The 19,466-nt window shown below is 37.9% G+C and overlaps 1 protein-coding gene across 1 annotated transcript in view; it reads left to right on the top strand.

Annotated features, from left to right (window-relative positions):
* Window positions 1–10,364, top strand: part of LOC309961779 (EGF-like and EMI domain-containing protein 1) — a gene marked incomplete at both ends in the record, with an annotated part of 452,551 nt that extends 442,187 nt beyond the window's left edge. Inside the window, 3 exon segments of the mRNA XM_082839272.1 lie at window positions 2,034–2,162; window positions 6,401–6,529; window positions 10,237–10,364. Of these exon segments, the coding sequence (XP_082695398.1) occupies window positions 2,034–2,162; window positions 6,401–6,529; window positions 10,237–10,364 (386 nt within the window).
* Between the last annotated feature and the right edge of the window lie 9,102 nt (window positions 10,365–19,466).

Here is a 19,466-nt window from a genome sequence, read left to right as displayed (position 1 = left end):
CTTTCATTCTTCTTCTACAAAAATTAAAACAGAACAATCCAAATTGGAAAAAAAAAAGTGATCAGTAATTCTTTAACAAAAAGGGAGAGCAAGAACACTTTCTTAAAAATCCCTATAGGGGCTTCCCTGGTGGCACAGTGGTTAAGAATCTGCCTGCCAATGCAGGGGACATGGGTTCGAGCCCTGGTCTGGGAAGATCCCACATGCCACGGAGCAACTAAGCCCGTGAGCCACAGCTACTCAGGCCTGGCACCACAACTACTGAAGCCCATGCACCTAGAGTCCGTGCTCTGCAACAAGAGAAGCCACTGCAATGAGAAGCCCGCGCACTGCAACGAACAGTAGCCCCAGCTGGCTGCAACTAGAGAAAGCGTGCGCACAGCAACAAAGACCCAAAGCAGCCAAAAATAAATAAGTAAATAAATAAATTTATAAAAAAAAAATCCCTATAAACTGTAATAAATGGAAGTGACCAATCATTCATCACTAGTATTTCTAAGAGTACCAGCTCTTCAAATGCAGCAAGAGACATTTAAAAAAAAAAAATCTGCAGGGATCTGGAAAGTTGGTTTTCCCACGGAGTAGATCTTCTAGCCCAATGTCCTTATTGGTCTATAATGAAAACATCTACTTGGATGTTTTAGGAATTTCTCCAAGTAGTTACAATGAAACAATTAAAAAATTACCACATATTAATCTTAACAGCACATTTTAGAGCTCCATTTCTTTTGAAGAGATTTCATATTGACTGTCTCATTTGTTACTGTGAGACTCTATCCAGTGGAAAGAGAAGATAGGAGTATTTTCATATGATAAATGAATGGACTATATATTATATGGAAGGGAAGATTCATGACTTCTTCCAAATCATCCAGCTATGGTTTAGCGCATGTTTGTTTTAAACTTTTCTTCTCCAGGATAATTGCTCTGTTTGATGTTAATGAAGTATTTAGCAAATCCCTGTGCGCCGTGATATCATATTCTTTTAGTGGGGGACTACCAGATGATAGTGTTGGTATGCCAATATTGATGCCTTGCTATAACCCAGATACTGTGCAAGCTATTTAAACTTGCCTAGCTTCATTTTCCAGGTATATTTATATATATTTTTTTTATATATTTTAAAATATATATTTATATATTTTTTAAAATGTGTCATCTATAGTAAGAATTCAAAGACTTACTACGTGTAAATTAACAATGCAGGTCTCAACCAGTATTTGTTGCCGGTTTCTTTCTCTCTTACTCCTTTTGTTTTCGCCTTTCCTTTTCATGGTAACCTCGAGCTTGAAAGCAAAGAAAAGAAGCCAAGTTTCCATATTAGCAGCATCTGGAAAGGTGTGGGTGGGTAGATGGCAGAGGTGATATAAATGTAGTTTTACAATATTTAGCCAATTATGATAAAATGTCAATTTAAATGGTTACTAACCTTATCTCAACAGCTCTATTTACTCAAGTTAAGCTTAAAGTCATAGACATTTCCCCCACTTTATTTATTTTTAATGGAATACTAAGCACTTCCCCCCAAAACAACAAACCAAAGAAAACAGTTCTTTGCTTGACTTTGTCAGTCTTTGTGCAGAATACCTTGGAACCCTCAAGACAGTCTTAGTTGCCTTCATTTCCGGTTAAAAATCCATGGCTTTTTTTTTCTACATTTTCTTCCCATTTTTCAAAATAGAAGATGCAGTTTGTTTCTCACTAAGTTTAGTAACATATATAGAGCAAAAATGTTTAAGTAGTTCTGAAAATGTGAAGGCTAGAGTTTAAGGAACAAGGTAAATTTTGCATGTAAAACTTGTTAGCAGTTCTTCAGTCAGCATCATTTTAACCAGCTGTATCAGTAATTCCCCCAGCAATGATGACGCCATCCATACTAGGAACAGGCCAGAGACTCTTCCTGAGTCTGCAAGTTACAGAGATTTTAATTACTGAGAATACATTCTAATAGAAAGACAAGCTTTTATTCTCTAACCATTGTATCACAATGAGTATATTACACTGTATATCCACCTTCTCCATTTTCTTCATAGCTTGTTCCCCAGAGACCAGTGGGAAAGAGTATGACGGCATCTGTGATTGTCAGAACGGAGGCATGTGTGATCCTCTGAGCTGGCAGTGCGAGTGCCCCTCATGGGTTCATGGGAAAACCTGTGAAGATGGTAGGAATGGCTGGTTATATGAGACAGCTCTTTAAGTTCTTGATGTTTCTAATAGGAAATAAACAAAATGAAAGCTGCATCTCTACTTTTCAAGGTGGTCTTTTCTTTTTTTTTTAATATGGTTTTTATTCTTCAATTTGTTAATATGGTGTATCACGTTGATTGATTTGCGTATAATAAAGAATCCTTGCATCCCTGGGATAAATCCCACTTGATCATGGTGTATGATCCTTTTAATGTGTTGTTGGATTCTGTTTGCTAGTATTTGGTTGAGGATTTTTGCATCTATATTCATCAGTGATATTGGTCTGTAATTTACTTTTTTGGAGTATTTTTGTCTGGTTTTGGTATCAGGGTGATGGTGGCCTCATAGAATGAGTTCGGGAGTGTTCCTTCCTCTGCAATTATTTGGAAGAGTTTGAGAAGGATAGGTGTTATCTCTTCTCTAAATGTTTGATAGAATTTACCTGTGAAGCCATCTGGTCCTGGACGTTTGTTGGAAGATTTTTAATCACAGTTTCAATTTCATTACTTTTGATTGGTCTGTTCATATTTTCTATTTCTTCCTGTTTCAGTCTTGGAAGTTTATACCTTTCTAAAAATTTGTCCATTTCTTCCAGGTTGTCCATTTTATTGGCATAGAGTTGCTTGTAGTAGTCTCTTAAGATGCTTTGTATTTCTGCAGTGTCTGTTGTAACTTCTCCTTTTTCATCTCTAATTTTATGGATTTGAGTCCTCTCCCTCTTTTTCTTGATAAGTCTGGCTAATGGGTTATCAATTTGGTTTATCCTCTCAAAGAACCAGCTTTTAGTTGTATTGATCTTTGCTATTGTTTTCTTTGTTTCTATTTCATTTATTTCTCCTCTGATCTTTATGACTTCTTTCCTTCTGCTAACTTTGGGTTTTGTTTGTTCTTGTTTCTCTAGTTCCTTTAGGTGTAAGGTTAGATTGTTTATTTGAGATTTTTCTTGTCTCTTGAGGTAGGCTTGTATTGCTATAAACTTCCCTCTTAGAACTGTTTTTGCTGCATCCCATAGGTTTTCAGTCATCGTGTTTTCATTGTCATTTGTTTCTAGGTATTTTTTGATTTCTTCAGTGATCTCTTGGTTATTTAGTAACATATTGTTTAGCCTCCATGTGTTTGTGTTTTTTATGGTTTTTTTCCCTGTAATTGATTTTTAATCTCATAGTGTTGTGGTCGGAAAAGATACTTGATATGATTTCAATTTTCTTAAATTTACTGAGGCTTGATTTGTGACCCAAGATGTGATCTATCCTGGAGAATGTTCTGTGTGCACTTGAGAAGAAAGTGTAATCTGCTGTTTTTGGATGGAATGTCCTATAAATATCAATTAAATCTACCTGGTCTATTGTGTCATTTAAAGCTTGTGTTTCCTTATTAATTTTCTGTTTGGATGATCTGTCCATTGGTGTAAGTGGGGTGTTAAAGTCCCCCACTATTATTGTGTCACTGTCGATTTCCTCTTTTATAGCTGTTAGCAGTTGCCTTATATATTGAGGTGCTCCTATGTTGGGTGCATATATATTTATAATTGTTATTTCTTCTTGGATCAATCCCTTGGTCATTATGTAGTGTCCTTCCTTGTCTCTTGTAACATTCTTTATTTTAAAGTCTATTTTATCAGATATGAGTATTGCTACTCCAGCTTTCTTTTGATTTCCATTTGCATGGAATATCTTTTTCCATCCCCTCACTTTCAGTCTGTATGTGTCCCTAGGTCTGAAGTGGGTCTCCTGTAGACAGCATATATATGGGTCTTGTTTTTGTATCCATTCAGCAAGCCTGTGTCTTTTGGTTGGAGCATTTAATCCATTCACGTTGAAGGTAATTATCGATATGTATGTTCCTATGACCATTTTCTTAATTTTCGGGGGTTTGTTTTTGTAGGTCCTTTTCTTCTCTTGTGTTTCCCACTTAGAGAAGTTCCTTTATCATTTGTTGTAGAGCTGGTTTGGTGGTGCTGAATTCTCTTAGCCTTTGCTTGTCTGTAAAGCTTTTGATTTCTCCATTGAATCTGAATGAGATCCTTGCTGGATAGAGTAATCTTGGTTGTAGGTTCTTTCCTTTCATCACTTTAAGCATATCATGCCACTCCCTTCTGGCTTGTAGCGTTTCTGCTGAGAAATCAGCTGTTAACCTTATGGGAGTTCCCTTGAATGTTATTTGTTGTTTTTCCCTTGCTGCTTTCAATAATTTTTCTTTGTCTTTAATTTTTGCCAGTTTGATTACTATGTGTCTCGGCATGTTTCTCCCTGGGTTTATCCTGTATGAGACTCACTGCGCTTCCTAGACTTGGGTGGCTATTTCCTTTCCCATGTTAGGGAAGTTTTTGACTATAAGTTCTTCAAATATTTTCTCGGGTACTTTCTCTCTCTCTTCTCCTTCTGGGACCCCTATAATGCAAATGTTGTTGCATTTAATGTTGTCCCAGAGGTCTCTTAGGCTGTCTTCATTTCTTTTCGTTCTTTTTTCTTTATTCTGTTCTACAGCAGTGAATTCCACCATTCTGTCTTCCAGGTCACTTATCCATTCTTCTGCCTCAGTTATTCTGCTATTGATTCCTTCTAGTGTATTTTTCATTTCAGTTATTGTATTGTTCATCTCTATTTGTTTGTTCTTTAATTCATCTAGGTGTTTGTTCTTTAATTCTTCTAGGTCTTTGGTAAACATTTCTTGCATTTTCTGGATCTTTGCCTCCATTCTTTTTCCGAGGTCCTGGATCATCTTCACTATCATTATTCTGAATTCTTTTTCTGGAAGGTTGCCTATCTCCACTTCATTTAATTGTTTTTCTGGGGTTTTATTTTGTTCCTTCATCTGGTACATAGCCTTCTGCCTTTTCATCTTGTCTATCTTTCTGTGAATGTAGTTTTTGTTCCACAGGCTGCAGGATTGTAGTTCTTCTTCAAGGTGGTTTTTCTAAATAAGTAAAGGGCTGTGTCTATATATACAAGAGCACAATTGCTTTGACTGATGAATGTGTAACAGAAAAAAATAACTGATACTTAAATCACCAACTGTGATCTAAGCAGGATGAATCCGGATACAGAGAAAGCCTTTCTCATTTGCTGAGCAAAATGTTGAGTTCGTGTGCAGAGGTTTACACATAGGGCCTGAGTGAATTGATTTGCTCTGCATAATAAAAGAATGAAGAAAATGAATCTCTTTGGGCAAATCATGGAGGAAGTGAGATAAAAATCAGAGAAGAAAAGGAGAGGAGAGAAAGAGGAAAAGAGAGGAGAAATGATGGTTGAAAAACTCACAAAATACCAATCCAATGAGTGCTGCCTGTGGATTTTTCATGGAAATCAGTCAAGAGACCACATTTTCTACATGGGTGGATAAAACACAAAAAAAAAACTGCTTGTACAGTCCCAGGATTGAAGGCAGAGAGTCGATGAAGATATAAGTCTTTAGGGATTGCCAGAAATCATGGGGAGTTTATTAGGTTCTCACAGGTCGTAAAACTGGGGAGATGGAAACCAAGTTTAGTTTGCTCTCAAAGTGGTGCAGGAAGACACCTCTAGTTGTTTATCCCCCAAACGATATTCATTCATTTATTCAAAAAATATATATTAAGTGCTTGCAAGGCACTGTGCCAGGTTTTATGATATGGTAACAAAACAAAAATAAAAAAGCTCCTGGTCCTTCTTCGTGGAACTTACAGTCCTGTTCAAAGCAGACATCGGTTACAAATGTTGGTAGGTATTTCAAATTAAATATTAATGTGTGCTTGGAGGTCAGACCATGATAACCATACAGACTGTGTGAGCCAGGGAACAACTTCTAGAGAAGTGACCCTTAAGCAGAAGCCTGCAAAAGGAGGAGACATGAGACAGGGGAAGAGAGAGTGAGCCACGTGTTGCCCAGCTCTGAAGTGGGAAAGAGTGAGGTACATTAGAGGCACCTAAGGAAGGCCAGCTGGTGGAGCAAAAGTCAATGAGATATTAGTGCAACATGAGGTCAGCCAGTGCAGGGGCTCATCAGTCTTGTTACATTTGGAGTTTTTAACCCAACAGCAATGGCAAGTCATTGCAGAATTTTTTGGCAGAGGATATAAAATCACAGGGTTGGTTTTTAAAAGAGCTCTCTAGCCTTGGTCCAATCAGATTGGAAATGTCTTACCTTTTGCAAGCTCCTTATCTTATGTAACAACCGCTCTAGTGAGGTTTGCATGTGGGTTAATATTCACTTCCTTTGTCTTTCTACCCTTTAGGATGCCCAAAAGGATTCTTTGGGAAGAGTTGCAAAAGGAAATGTAACTGTGCCAACAATGGCCATTGCCACAGGGTGTATGGTGCCTGTATGTGTGAGCCAGGGCGCTATGGGAGGTTTTGTCACCTGAGTAAGTCACAGGCCCGAAATTTTCTCTCTGTGTGTAAGCAAGGAAGCTCAGAAAAATACTGAAAATACTTTAGTGTCAACTTAAAGGAAGACACCCAACATAAGAGCTGTGAGCTTAAGTTTTATTCAGGGTCTTGCTGAAGACTAGAGCCTAGGAGACAGCACCTCAGTTTGCTCTGAGGAAACTGCTCCAAAGAGGTAGGGGAGAAGCCAGTTTATTTATATATATTTCTATCCTCCCATACACATCTCATTTAATTTTAGGGTTGACTTAACTGGCACCACACCTGTTATATGATATTATACATTATCCTTTACTTACGTAAAATAAAATGCCTTATATATTATTAAAGAGGAAGTGCAGTAATATGAAATAGCCCATACATTTTTAAAATGTTATTGCCAAGTTATGTAAATCTGCATCTCTGTAAATGACATTTTAAGGTAATTTAAAAAAATAAACACTCTTTCTACATATATATATATATATACACACACATGTTGGTAAAAGAATCTGGGTTCATTGAAATTTTTGCTGAGATATGCACCTAACCATCTAAGGGCCTGTTTATCCAAAGCACAGAGTGCCTCATCCTGTTTTTCATCCTGGATTCCCCTCAGGGTACACTATTCGTGCAGTGGGTTAGGACTTAACCCTTGTAGATCTGGGTGGTAAGCAGCACATCTCTGTTCTTCTTTGTTCATATTAGACAAAAGAAAAGAGTAAAACATATAACATATTTTGTATGGTCATATCATATATATATATATATATATATATATATATATATATATATATGACAATTTATGCTCTAATCTTTATTTAGCCTCCTTACATTATAGAATCTATATTTTGATGAATAAAAGAAAAATATTTCTGGAGTCTTTCCTTTTTATTTCCTAGTTAGGTTTACCTTGATTATTGAGAGAGTGTTGTTAATATTGGACATTCCACACTTTGTGGAAGTTGAATATCGAAGGCCCAGTACAGGTGTCTTTTATTTCTGGGTTCTAGTGCAAAACAATATCATTCCCTAAAATGTCTAAAACATATTATTCATTTTGCATTTTGGCCAGCAGTCACATTCTGCAAAGATGTGAGAAAACACAATCACTAATAAATGTTTCAGCTCATCGGTAACTTTTAAGTTGTCTCCCAATGGGACAGCTCTGGACACCTACCGACCATCCCATCTTGAAGCTGTGTGCAAGTACCAGTGAGCCTCAAACAGTCTGTACCTCGCTCCCCCACCTATTCCATATGCCTGCCTCTGAAAATCCTTCCTGAGTGAACCTCAGTAATACTATGACCCTTTTTTAATAACAGAGACCTTCTAGAGTCTTATATTGTATTTTTAGTTGAATGTCCATGGACCTTATCTACTTAAGAAAAGGCATGCTCCTTAAGAACAGAGAGTAAATTGTGAATTCTCCAATAACAGAGCCAGTGAAGGCATCACAGAAAACTGAGCCTGGGTCATGAGGAAAGGCTTGGACAAGCAAAGGGAAGAGAAGGGGAGAAGACATGGGTAAATGAGAAAATGGAGATGCCAATGGTATGTTCCAGAGCATCAGATACTTCCTGGAACATGCCAAGGGAAGAAAACTCACCTAGAAACAAAGATAGCATGACTTCTGTTATTGTTCCTCTAGGGTAACAAGACACTCCCCATTTTTTAGTAATAACTTTTGAATATTTTATAAGCTAATACCAGATGTTTTGGCAAAAACATTTAAGTCATAATTTATCTGCTCAAAAATTTAAAAAGCAGATGGTGGTGGTGGCAGTGGTGGTTAGCATTTGGAATGTGACCCTCTTTAGAAAATCATACATATTCCAGTTCTTCAGGACTCTTATTGCTCAGACTTGAGGCTTCATTTATTAATGCCACTTGCCTGGCCCTAAGAAGCTTGAATTTGCAACCCTATATTAGTTTTCTAGAGCTGTCGCAATGAAGTACCACAAATTGAGTGCCTTAAACAACAGAAACGCATTGCCTCACAGTTCTGGAGGCTGGTAGTCTGGGATCAAGGTGTTGGCAGATCCTGCTCCCTCTGCAGGTGCTAGGGAAGGATCTGTTCCAGCCTCTTCCCTAGCTTCCTATAGTTCTTTGGCTTGTGACAGCAGAACTCCAACATTCTCATGGCATTCTCCCTGTGTGAGTGCCTCTGTGTCCGAATTTCTATTTATAAGGATACCAGTCATATTGGATTATAAGCCCATCCCACTTCAGTATGACCACATCTTAAGTGATTACATCAGCAAAGACACGATTTCCAAATGAGGTCACATTCTGAGGTACTGGAGGTAAGTACTTCAACATATGCATTTTGGAGGATACATTTCAATGCATAGCAAATCCTGAGAAGACACTGGATTGCTAAAAAAAAGTTACTTCTTCCACTTTTTCTTTTTTTTGTAAATATATTTCTCCAGTTCTATGTTCTTAATGTACCCAACTGTCACATTTAAGTATTCCATGGTGTCCAAGTTGTCCCCTGAACCACTGTTCTACAAGCTGAACCAGAAAGAGTAAGTAGGGCATGGAAGCCAGTGTAAGGAGGTGAGTGCTCTAGAATGAGCACGAGGTCCACATCAAGGAAGACAATAGCTCTGAGAGACCCTGGGGGTTTGGTGGGTCTGGGAAAGGTCTCAACACTAAGAAGATGTAGGAAGGATGATGGAGGTATCATATAATTTATCATCCAAATAGGATACTATTAACAGTGAAAAGGAGCCCTGTTAATAATTCTGTTCTGCTTTAAGGGGTAACTCTGTCCCTGGCAACTGAGACAAAGACCACCCTCCATGGCGGCATTGTAACCACCACTTCAAATTAGCTCTGCTAATAATAGCAAATATTAGCAGATGCTAATAATTTCCATCCATCAGAGAGTCAAGTGGTTTATTTTTGTTCTCTCCAAGCAGCTGTCCACAGCAAAGCCTATATAGGTATATAATATAATTATTTTGATCCTGGAGGGCACTTGAAGGATCTTTTATTTGAGTCCTGTAGACACTTGTAATGGGGGAGCAAAAATTGTCAGAGTTATATTTTGGAAAGGGAATTGAATTACTATAACTCCTCAAAGAGAGAACTAAGATACGGTATGTTTTCCTGAATGCAAAGGTGAGACTTTCTCAAATTAGAATTCCTGTGCTGACTAGCATCCCTAAAACTCAAAGTCATGGGGAAAATAGTGAAGGAAAGGCGAGCACCGTTTGCCAAAGATGTGGCCAAGATAATGCTGCCGTCAGGATGAAAGTTTCGTGTCATCTACACGATGTAAAATTATTTCGGATTACCGTATAATGAAAGGGAATGAAAACAATGGCAAGCTTTCCCATCAATGCTTGTCCATCATCGCCATGCTGCAGCAGGATGAATACAGGGCCTGGCAGGCCTTAGCAGTCCTTGGAGAATATTAAATACAGGCACCAATGGAGCGCATTGAGAAGCAATTTCTCTCCCGGAAGCCCTAAAGCCTTTTAAGTAGTTCAGGCTTCACTGTTCACATCCAGTTGCCAAAAAGCAAATGAATTGCCTGATTTGAAAGACATTTGTTTCCCTAATTTTTTGGCAGTCAGGATGATCCCCTTGTTTTACCCATAATCAGGCCCCACAGAACTACATGACTGTGCACTAACAATGTGAAAGAAACAAAGCGTGGTTTTCAGGTGACCGGGTTGCCTCAATCTGCTTGCAGACTGTCCCAAGGGAGCCTGTGGAGCTGGCTGTTCTTCAGAATATCAGTGTGTGGAGGAGAACACCCTGGAATGCAGTGCCAAAAATGGCAGTTGCACCTGCAAATCTGGTTACCAAGGCAACAGATGACAGAAAGGTACTATCTGACTATAAATTTTCTTTCTTCTCTAATAACAATGCTCAGCTTTTGTTTAGCACCATACGATCGTTAATTCGTTAATCCACCAGAGTCCTCAGGAGAGCAGTAAACTTTATTAATCCCCTATTTGCAGGTGAGGAAACTGAGACATGGGGCAATAAAGTCATTTAACCTTGTTTTCTTAGCCTCTGACTTGAGCAAGGGAAGAAAGATCACATTGCAGAGAATCTTATCCTAAGGAGATGAGAGCTGGCCAATCACTTCTTTGAGCTTAGCTAATCAAGTAAGGGCTGCTAGCTTCCAGAGTTAAAGAATCATTTTCTTTATATCTAAAGATAGACTATTCAAATAAATACAAGAGAAACCATAGAAAATTTTTGGAAAATTTAAATATGGCTATCAGTGTGGTCCTTTCTCAAATTTCTAAACAATTTCTTTATAAATCTGTAAAAGTTTATGTGCAGCATATTTCCAATGATAAGTAACATGTATAGATATATGTGTGTGTAGGTGCATATAAAATTTGGAAGAAGGTATTCCAAGATGTTAGTAATGGCTCTCTCTGGTTCATGGACTCACGGAATGCTTCTCCCAATGCATCTACATGGCTCTCTCGTTTTCTCAAAAACTTGTATTTTACCTTTTCACTGAATCTTGTCAGTACAAACCTACTTAAAATTGCAACTTGCCAAGTCTCCTTGAACTTTTGCATTTTTCCAAAGTGCTTACCATATACTCTCATTATTATTATTATGCCTAATATTTATTGCCTGCCCTTCCTCCTAGAAGCTAAGTTCCAACAAGGGGAGCATAGCTATTCATTTTTTTCACCAAAGTATCCCCAAACTCCTAGAACAATCAGGACATATAGAAGTTACTCAATAAGTATTTTATTAAGTGAATATATAAATGTGAATCATCAATTTTTATTCTTTATTCATTTTTCTCATACATTCTGAATTGAGCACATGTTACTGTATTATTTAGGGGAAATTATCACAGCATTTTTTTTTCTCTTCAATACACAGCAGAACTGAACATATAACAAATACAATTATCATAACCAATGGCAAGTGAACTTTTTGCCTTTGAAGTGATCCAAAGCGATCTTGTTTAAAATCAGGAGAGAGGGACTTCCCTGGCAGTACAGTGGTTAGGACTCCACGCTTCCACTGCAGGGGGTGCAGGTTCAATCCCAAGTTGGGGAACTAAGATCCCACATGCCATGTGGAACAGTCAATAAATAAATAAATAGGTAAATAAAATCAGGGGGAGATAATAGGATTGTAAGGAAGCTGTCATACTGTTGGGTCCACTTACAAAGGCAGGGACTGGGGTGGGATGTTGTCCTTGGCTCTCGTGTATTACATGTTCCTCCTTGCATTGTCATTTTCAAAGGGTCTGCAGGGCTTGTTCAAGCTGACTGAAAGGGAGTAAGGGTCTTCCAGGTTGCCTGTGGCTGTGGAACTGGCTATGGAACTAGAGTATGTGAACAGCAACGTTCATCAAGATTTTGTAGAGATTAGGGCTATATATGTAGCTGGATTGTGACTTTCTAGGCAATGGGGAAGAGAAGTTGGGGAAACAGAAGGCTGACATTAGACGAATGCCTTTAATAGGGTATGAGTGTGGGTCCCATTCCAATATCTAAGCCTCCTTCTGCCTCAACTGGTTTTTAAACCTAGAGTCAGCCCCTTATTCATTCGCCCCCTAGAGAAGTCGTGCCCTAGAAGTCAACACATGGGAGACAATACCATATACACACACCTGGGTAAATTTAATTTACTCTGATAACATTTTCTCAAAGCAACTGCTGAATATACTATATTGGAAAATGCTTCTGAGATTCCCACTGTGAAGGAAAATGAGTTGAAAGTATATGTAAATCAGCAAACTAGAGGTCACCATCATCTCAGGAAAACATATTATTTTTCAGTCAGATAACTTTGTCCAATTCTGATATTTTTGTGTAACCACAAAATGAAATTATGACTCAGACTGGAGCGGGTGAACGGGATTGCCATGAGTGGCAGCTGAAATCAAGGCTAAAAATGCTTTCTAAGTGTCGTTGCATGATGAAAATCAGGCCTGTTGTTCTTTCTGTTTTTTAAAAGAGTGAACTAGCCCAAGTGCTCCTAGAGCCAGACATATCTTTAAAAATCTTGACTCCAGACCTGTGTCTAGATTGCAGATGAATAGTTAATTAAAGACTGCAAATTGTTTCAATGGCACTAATGAACAGTACTCTCCACAATCAGCACCAGGCCTTGTTTAGCCCATCGGGGATGACTTTTAAGAGCAGAAGAGCTGGTTTCTATACTAATCTGTGAAATAGCAAAAAAGGGAGAGAGAGAGAGAGAAAAAAAAAAAAAAAGGTGTCTTTGCCTTGTTTTGATTAATTTGTTGCCTGGGGTATTTTGGACCCCAGCTGCAGGCAGACCTGAATGTAGAGGACTCTGGCCCAGCAAGCCTCTTGAGTCCATCTAAGGAGGCTTGTTCAACCTTTGTGACACCATAAAAAGGACAGATTTTTGTTACAGTAGTTCCACACTGATGGCCTTGAAATTTTGAACACCAGTGGGTCTCTAAGAGTGGGTTAATTGACTTGAAGAGTGCTGAGTACTTAGTATTGCAACATAAGCTGGGTGTAGTGACTGAGAGCAAGTTTCACAAGTCAGATCTGGATTCGAATACTGACTTTGCTACTTATTAGCTGTGTGACCCAGACTAAGTCACTTAGCTCCTCCAAGTCTCAGTTTCTTATATAAATGGAGATAAAATTGCTTATGTCGTATAGTGATTTTTATGGATATGTGAGCTGATTTATGTAAAGTGCTTGTCACAGAGGAAGTGATCAACAGATAGTAGCCAGGAATTGTATGAACATCCCAGAAAATTTAATAATTCTGTTATTCAAAGATTCTGCTTAGGACAAGAAGATACTTAACAGCCCAATGTGGTTTGATGTAACTTTCTGTAATTGTCACATGTTTAGGAAAGTTTCACTGTTTTCCCTGTGTTGAAAGCATGCTTTCCTCCAGGTTTCTAATTCCAGTGATTTCAATGGAGGCTGAAACCTCAGTGGTCCCTGTAGCATCAGCCATCCTTTTCTAGTTCAAAGGGCATCCAGTGAAGCAGCACAATTCCTCTTTCTCCACCTTATACATTGCCCCCTCTTATAAAACACACAAATTACAAACCTCTTGGGTGATTATTCTGACTTATGAAATAAGCAAAGACTGGGAGAACAGGATTCAGGTAAACATTTGGGGACAGCTTCCCAAGCGCTACACCTCCCAAGCTTCCTTTACAAATTACATCTCATTTCAGATTTTGTGTGTGCAACTGCCTCCAAAGATATGTATCGAAATTGCTTCCATTGTTACATCTGCAAAACCACATTTTCAGCAAAAAGCCAACCTCTGTATCTGTGTTTCCAAAGTGACAAGATATGGCATCGTGCTGATTTCTTCAGGGAATAGTTTTGAAAGTGCTATAAATCCTTAGAGGCTACTCTGTTTCTTTCTTTGCAACTCACACACACTCACCCGCACACACACACACACTTTTCCAACTCACTTAGGCAACAGCAGAAATCTGGGACCACCTTGAGATTTATTACAAGTCTTAGCTCCTTTCTTTCTCTCTCATTTTATAAGCCTGCCCTAACGGCCTCTGGGGACCAGATCGTCCGTTCTCCTGTGGACCCTGTGAGAATGAAGGTCAGTGCAACAAAAAAACTGGAAACTTTGAGTGTCTTCCTGGTTACACGGGAAAAACATGTACCAAACGAAAGTCATTAACTAGACAAGATGACCAACAAAGTTATTAAAATTGTTAGCTTTATAAATGCTTTTTAAAAACTGCTCTATGAGCTATGATAGAAGAGTATATGTTTAAATTACCTATTGTATAACAAACATCCCAATACTTGGTAACAAATCCTGTCAACAACAATTTATTATTTTTTTGATTCTGTGGATTGATAAGATAGTTCTCCTTCTGGTCTCACCTGGAATCACTAGTGGCTGCTTCTAGCAAGTAGATTAGCTGGGAACTGGGCTTGACTAGGCTTCTTAATCAGGGGAATCTGGGCTTTTCTATACATAGCACTTCCACAAGGTTAACTTGGGCTTCCTCATTGCATGGTGGCATCCATGCTGGCATCAAGACAGCAATCCAAGAAAGAGCATCCCAAAAGTGGGAAAGCAGAAGGTACAATGCATCAAAAAGCCTACCTTCAGAAGCCACACATAGTTACTTCTGCCACATGCTATTGGTTAAGTCATAAGGACATACAGATTCAAGGGGAGGAGAAAGAGATTCTACCTCCTGATGGATGAGAGGAGTAGCAAAATCTTGTGGCAAAAGACCTGCAAGCTGGGAGATATTGTTGCAGCCATCTTTGGAACCAATCTATCATAACATTACTATTTAAAGTTATACTGAAAGGCACTTTAAGAATCTGCTAGACTGTATTTATCATTCTTGTCAGAGAGAGAGCAGATTATAGACTGATAAAAAGTGATTAGTTAAACTCAATCTGCTTCAAAGAGCCAGGAGAACTACTTCCTTGCTATCTCTTTTTCTGCTTGTGATTCTTACCCCGACTGTATTGCATTCTCTACTCCATCCACGTTGAAACAGGGTAACCTGAGAACTTGAGGACAGCTGTGGGCTGGATGGTAATGATGGTATTTTTACATTACTATTTCAAATGTGTCCGATAAAGGTTAGCAAAAGTCTATTGTTTGGATTGTCTATGATGTTATGAGGTGCGAACAGTGATCTGAATTAGCTTCTGGTGCTTAGAACTTTCTATAAACCAACAAGCAAATAAAACCAGAAACTTAAACATAAATATAAAAAGTAACACCAGGATAGTATTTAGCACTTAGCCAATCATCTGATCATTTGGGAAAATGCATTACTGCTCCTAAGGATAACCCTCAAGCAAGAGTGATAGGACAAGGTCGTTGCCTGATGATTTTTCTGGATATAACTAGATTAGTGTATACTTTAGGACTGTCATTCTGGCACTGTTGACAGGCCTTTCAACAGTATAAAAGTTTGCTGGTGCAGCAATTGGCTATCCCTAACCTACTTGTTTGCTTTAAAAAAAAAGCTTAAAGGTAAGAATTTACATATTCAAAAGGTAGTTACTTGCTATTTCCACAGTGAAGTGACATTTTCTCTTGTCTAACTCAATTTTAATGGAATAATTATTAAGCAGATAGTGATATATCTGTTCCAATTGTCAGGTGATATAAATACACTATTTAGAAACAAGTGGAGAGATAAACTACTCATTGTTTAAAACATTAATTTTAATAGTTATGTTACAACTCTTCCATTCTAAGATTTCAAAACCCAGGAGAATATATCATGATAATCCTGAGTGATTTGGGGTGACAATTCTAATTTTATTGTCAGTCTGATACATGAGATAATGTATTGGATTGGATAGGCAAAAATATTCCCCATCTTCTAGTACCGTTCAACTTTAGTGTTATATGCTATCATCTGATTTCACAAACAAAGGTACAAACACAAATTATATAATCATCATAATAGGATATTTAGGAAAATAAATGGAACCAAAGGATAGGACTCATTAAAAATGCTTCATGTATACTCCACAAGGAATGTGTGTGCTATTTAAAAAGGGGCTTATGTTTGAAGGAAAGTATACAACATTTTTCTAAATACCCTGTAAATGGTGCTTACGGAATTTTAAAACTTAGTTATTCTGCATAATGAACTTAAAAATACTTATAGGCTATACAAAGTAATATGTTTTAGAAAGCAGGAGAGATGAAAAAACTATTTCTAAAGATATTGGCTTTATATAATTTCCAATTTTTGGAAGTTATAAATACAAATACTTGGGCAAAATAATTCTTTTTTAAAAAGGGTTTTATTTCACTGTGTGAAAACTCTCTGGATTATGGTAGATTGTATTTTTTTCTTTCTGCTTCCTAGACAGTATCGGGGCTGGGGGCAGCTGTGGCTGCATGGGCACTCATACCCTTGCTGAGAATGTATCGTCTCTGAGAAAGTTTAGCCTCATATATCAGACCTTTTACCAAATCATCTCAGAAGTGATCCCAACTTTTTCTTTATCCCAGAATTATTTATAATAGTCAAAGTACAAAATAAAAATACCCTGGATATCCACCAGAAGGAGAAAGAGTAAACAAATCATTATAACACATCAGTGGACTATTCTGAGGCCATTAAGATTCATGTTTTGGAAGAATGTGTAATGTCAGGAGAATTGACATTAAATTGACATTAAAAGTTGTATATAGAGAATGCTCCAAATTTGTAAAAACCTGTATGCATGTATGTATGTGGAAAATTGTAGTAGAAAGGACAGCAGTTGTTAACAGTGGCCATATCTAGACAGCGGGACTATTAGTGAATATTTTTCTCCTTTTTACGTTCCTGTCGTTCCCATATGTATACTTTACTATTTTTCCCCTTTACAAGGGAGAAAATACATCATCTTCAGACCAATCAGTTACTAAATATCTAAGTAAGATAGCTGTCTGTTCCTAAAGTATTGTCTGGTGATCTTAACTGTTCCCATACAGTGAAGATGTTTTTTCTTCAGTCTAATTGATCTTGTTGCTCTTTTAATTTCAGACTGTTTTCTCCTGTTTCAGATGAGGTGGATATTGAGCATAGCTTGGCAGCACTACTAAAATGCTTTAAAAAAAAAGTGATAAATGAAAGAACATAGTAATGTTTCCTCTGGACACTTCATTTCCCTTTTTCCAGAAATCTTATTTTCTATCCCTCAGTCATTGTTATTACTTCTCTGAATTCTGCCATGTTTTTATGAGTGTTTACAAAATAGCCCCCTTCACTATTGAAGGAGAGAAAACTAGAGAGAATAGGGGAGAAGACGTTGGAAGGGAGACACCAATTCCAAATACAACTTTGCTTTAAACATTATATGATCAAACATCATGAAATGATGAATCATCATGAGGTGATGATGGTCAAACATCATCAAACGTCATGAAAACCCTAATGAACACAAGTGTGAACCTTCTGTAGATAAAAGCTGGTAAATGTTTAACAACTTATTCTCTGAAATAAAAACCCTGGTTTGTATAATTTGACGATTTCCCCTGCAATACTCCCACAGGGGAAATTTCAAGCAACCAATGTGGTGTCAACTGGCACACAAAATTCCTGAAAATTTAACAGGTTGCAGTTTAACCATTGGCTTTCCAAGCTGGTAGTAACAGCTCCAGTGTACCACTGGCTGGCAAATAATTGTATTCTGAACGCTCTTAGGAATCTGAATGATTTCTTAACACTCACTTTCTCTTTTGATATTAAGAGTTGATAACTTTGCAGGTGTTGATTTTACTTTCCTGTTTCTAAACAGGTGACTAATTTGACCTTTTGGGTTGAATTAAATTAACCAGCAAATCAAAAAACAAAAATTTCTGTCTCAGACTAGTCTATTTTATTTTTGAAAGAAAAATCAATTGTTCAGCTTAATTGATTCAGGAGTCAAAAAATAGGGACTTCCCTGGTGGTCCAGTGGTTAGGAATCAGTCTTGCAAGGCAGGGGACGCTGGTTCGACCCTTGGTGGTGGAGCTGGGATCCCACATGCCACGGGGCAGCTAAGCCTGGCACCGCAACGGGAGAGCCGGCGTGCCCCAGCTGTGGAGCCCGCGGGCTCTGGAGCCCTCATGCCACAACTAGAGAAGCCCACACACTGCAACGGGGAGCCTGCATGCCGCAGTGAAAGATCCCACATGCCACAACTAAGACCTCATGCAGCCAATCAGTAAATAAATAAAAATGTTTATAAATAAATAAACACAAAAAAGTTGCGTTGCTATGTGTGTAGACACATACCCCCTTTCTCTAAAGTTCACGTAGCTGGAGTATTGACTCAGATCTCAAGGGACCCAATGAGCCACTACGCTGTTTTCCAACTTCCTGTAACACACCTACCCTAAACCAGGGTTAGAATTTCCTTTATGACATACTGTTATAAAAAGAGAAAAAGGCAATTATCTAAGGCAGAAAAAAAAAAAGAGTACTTGTAATGTAAAATAAGATAAAGCAAACAAAAAACTATTAGTAGAACAATTTTGAGTGTTAAGCATCACCAAGCACAAAGAGGTGAGGTGCAGTAATATGCTTCGAACCTCTCTGAAGCAATCCTCAATTTGATTTTTAAAGTTGCTGTAAAATAAATTGATTTAAATAATACATCTCCCATGCTTCCCAGCAGTGAGATGCATATCCTTTACCAATCTGGTTCTCAGCAGGCGGTCCAGCCTGATGAAGCATCAGCAAAATGTCAGCTCCCACAGAGAAGTGCGACAAGAGGTGACACTAAAGCAGTGAAAGGCCTTTCAAAAAGCTATTGTGCAAATTCAGTTTTAAAATCGAGATGTGGTTGAGGACTGATGGTTATGTCATTACCAATTCATTCATCTCCCCATCTTCTGCAGGAATGGAACGGAGTCACGGCTTTACATTGAGGAGTGGTGGGTCTAGGAGCTGTTCTTTCCCCTATTCTTATCAAGTTCCATGATGTCCCAGTTAGATCTTTTTAAAAAAAGTTAATCCTGTTATTACTTTATAACCCTCAACAAATTACTGATGCCTTACAAAATTCCATAAGTTAAGCTCATCATAATTTTGACTACTCTTACCTGTACCCCACATACCTTCATCATTCTCCCACGCACCATGTGCTTTTGAAACATGGTGCTATTGTTCATTCCTCTTCCCTTAAATCCATTTTTTCTTCCTTCATTTTTGTTGCCTGTTAAAATTCTTCAGGGATTTTTATTTTTCAGTGTATGTAAACAAACAAACAAAAACACTAAGTCCCTTCCTTCTGTAGTATTGCCCGTTGTAGTGTATTATAATTGTCTGTTTACACATGGTTAAAACTATCGTTCATTTTGTATTCCCCAGCTCTTGATTTACAAGGGATGCTCATTAAAAATTTGCTAGATTCAATTAAAGAACATTCTTGACAACTTAGTAGAGCAGTTTGGGATTAAAGTTTCATAGAAATAATCCACCAAGTCAAAAAAAGACATGAGAA

Source organism: Leucopleurus acutus (genome assembly GCF_964270905.1).
Source record: "Leucopleurus acutus genome assembly, chromosome: 5".
In the NCBI taxonomy this organism is placed as follows: domain Eukaryota; kingdom Metazoa; phylum Chordata; class Mammalia; order Artiodactyla; family Delphinidae; genus Leucopleurus; species Leucopleurus acutus.
The sequence above is the reverse complement of the archived record's forward strand: the minus strand, read 5'-3'. Positions and strand labels throughout refer to the sequence as shown.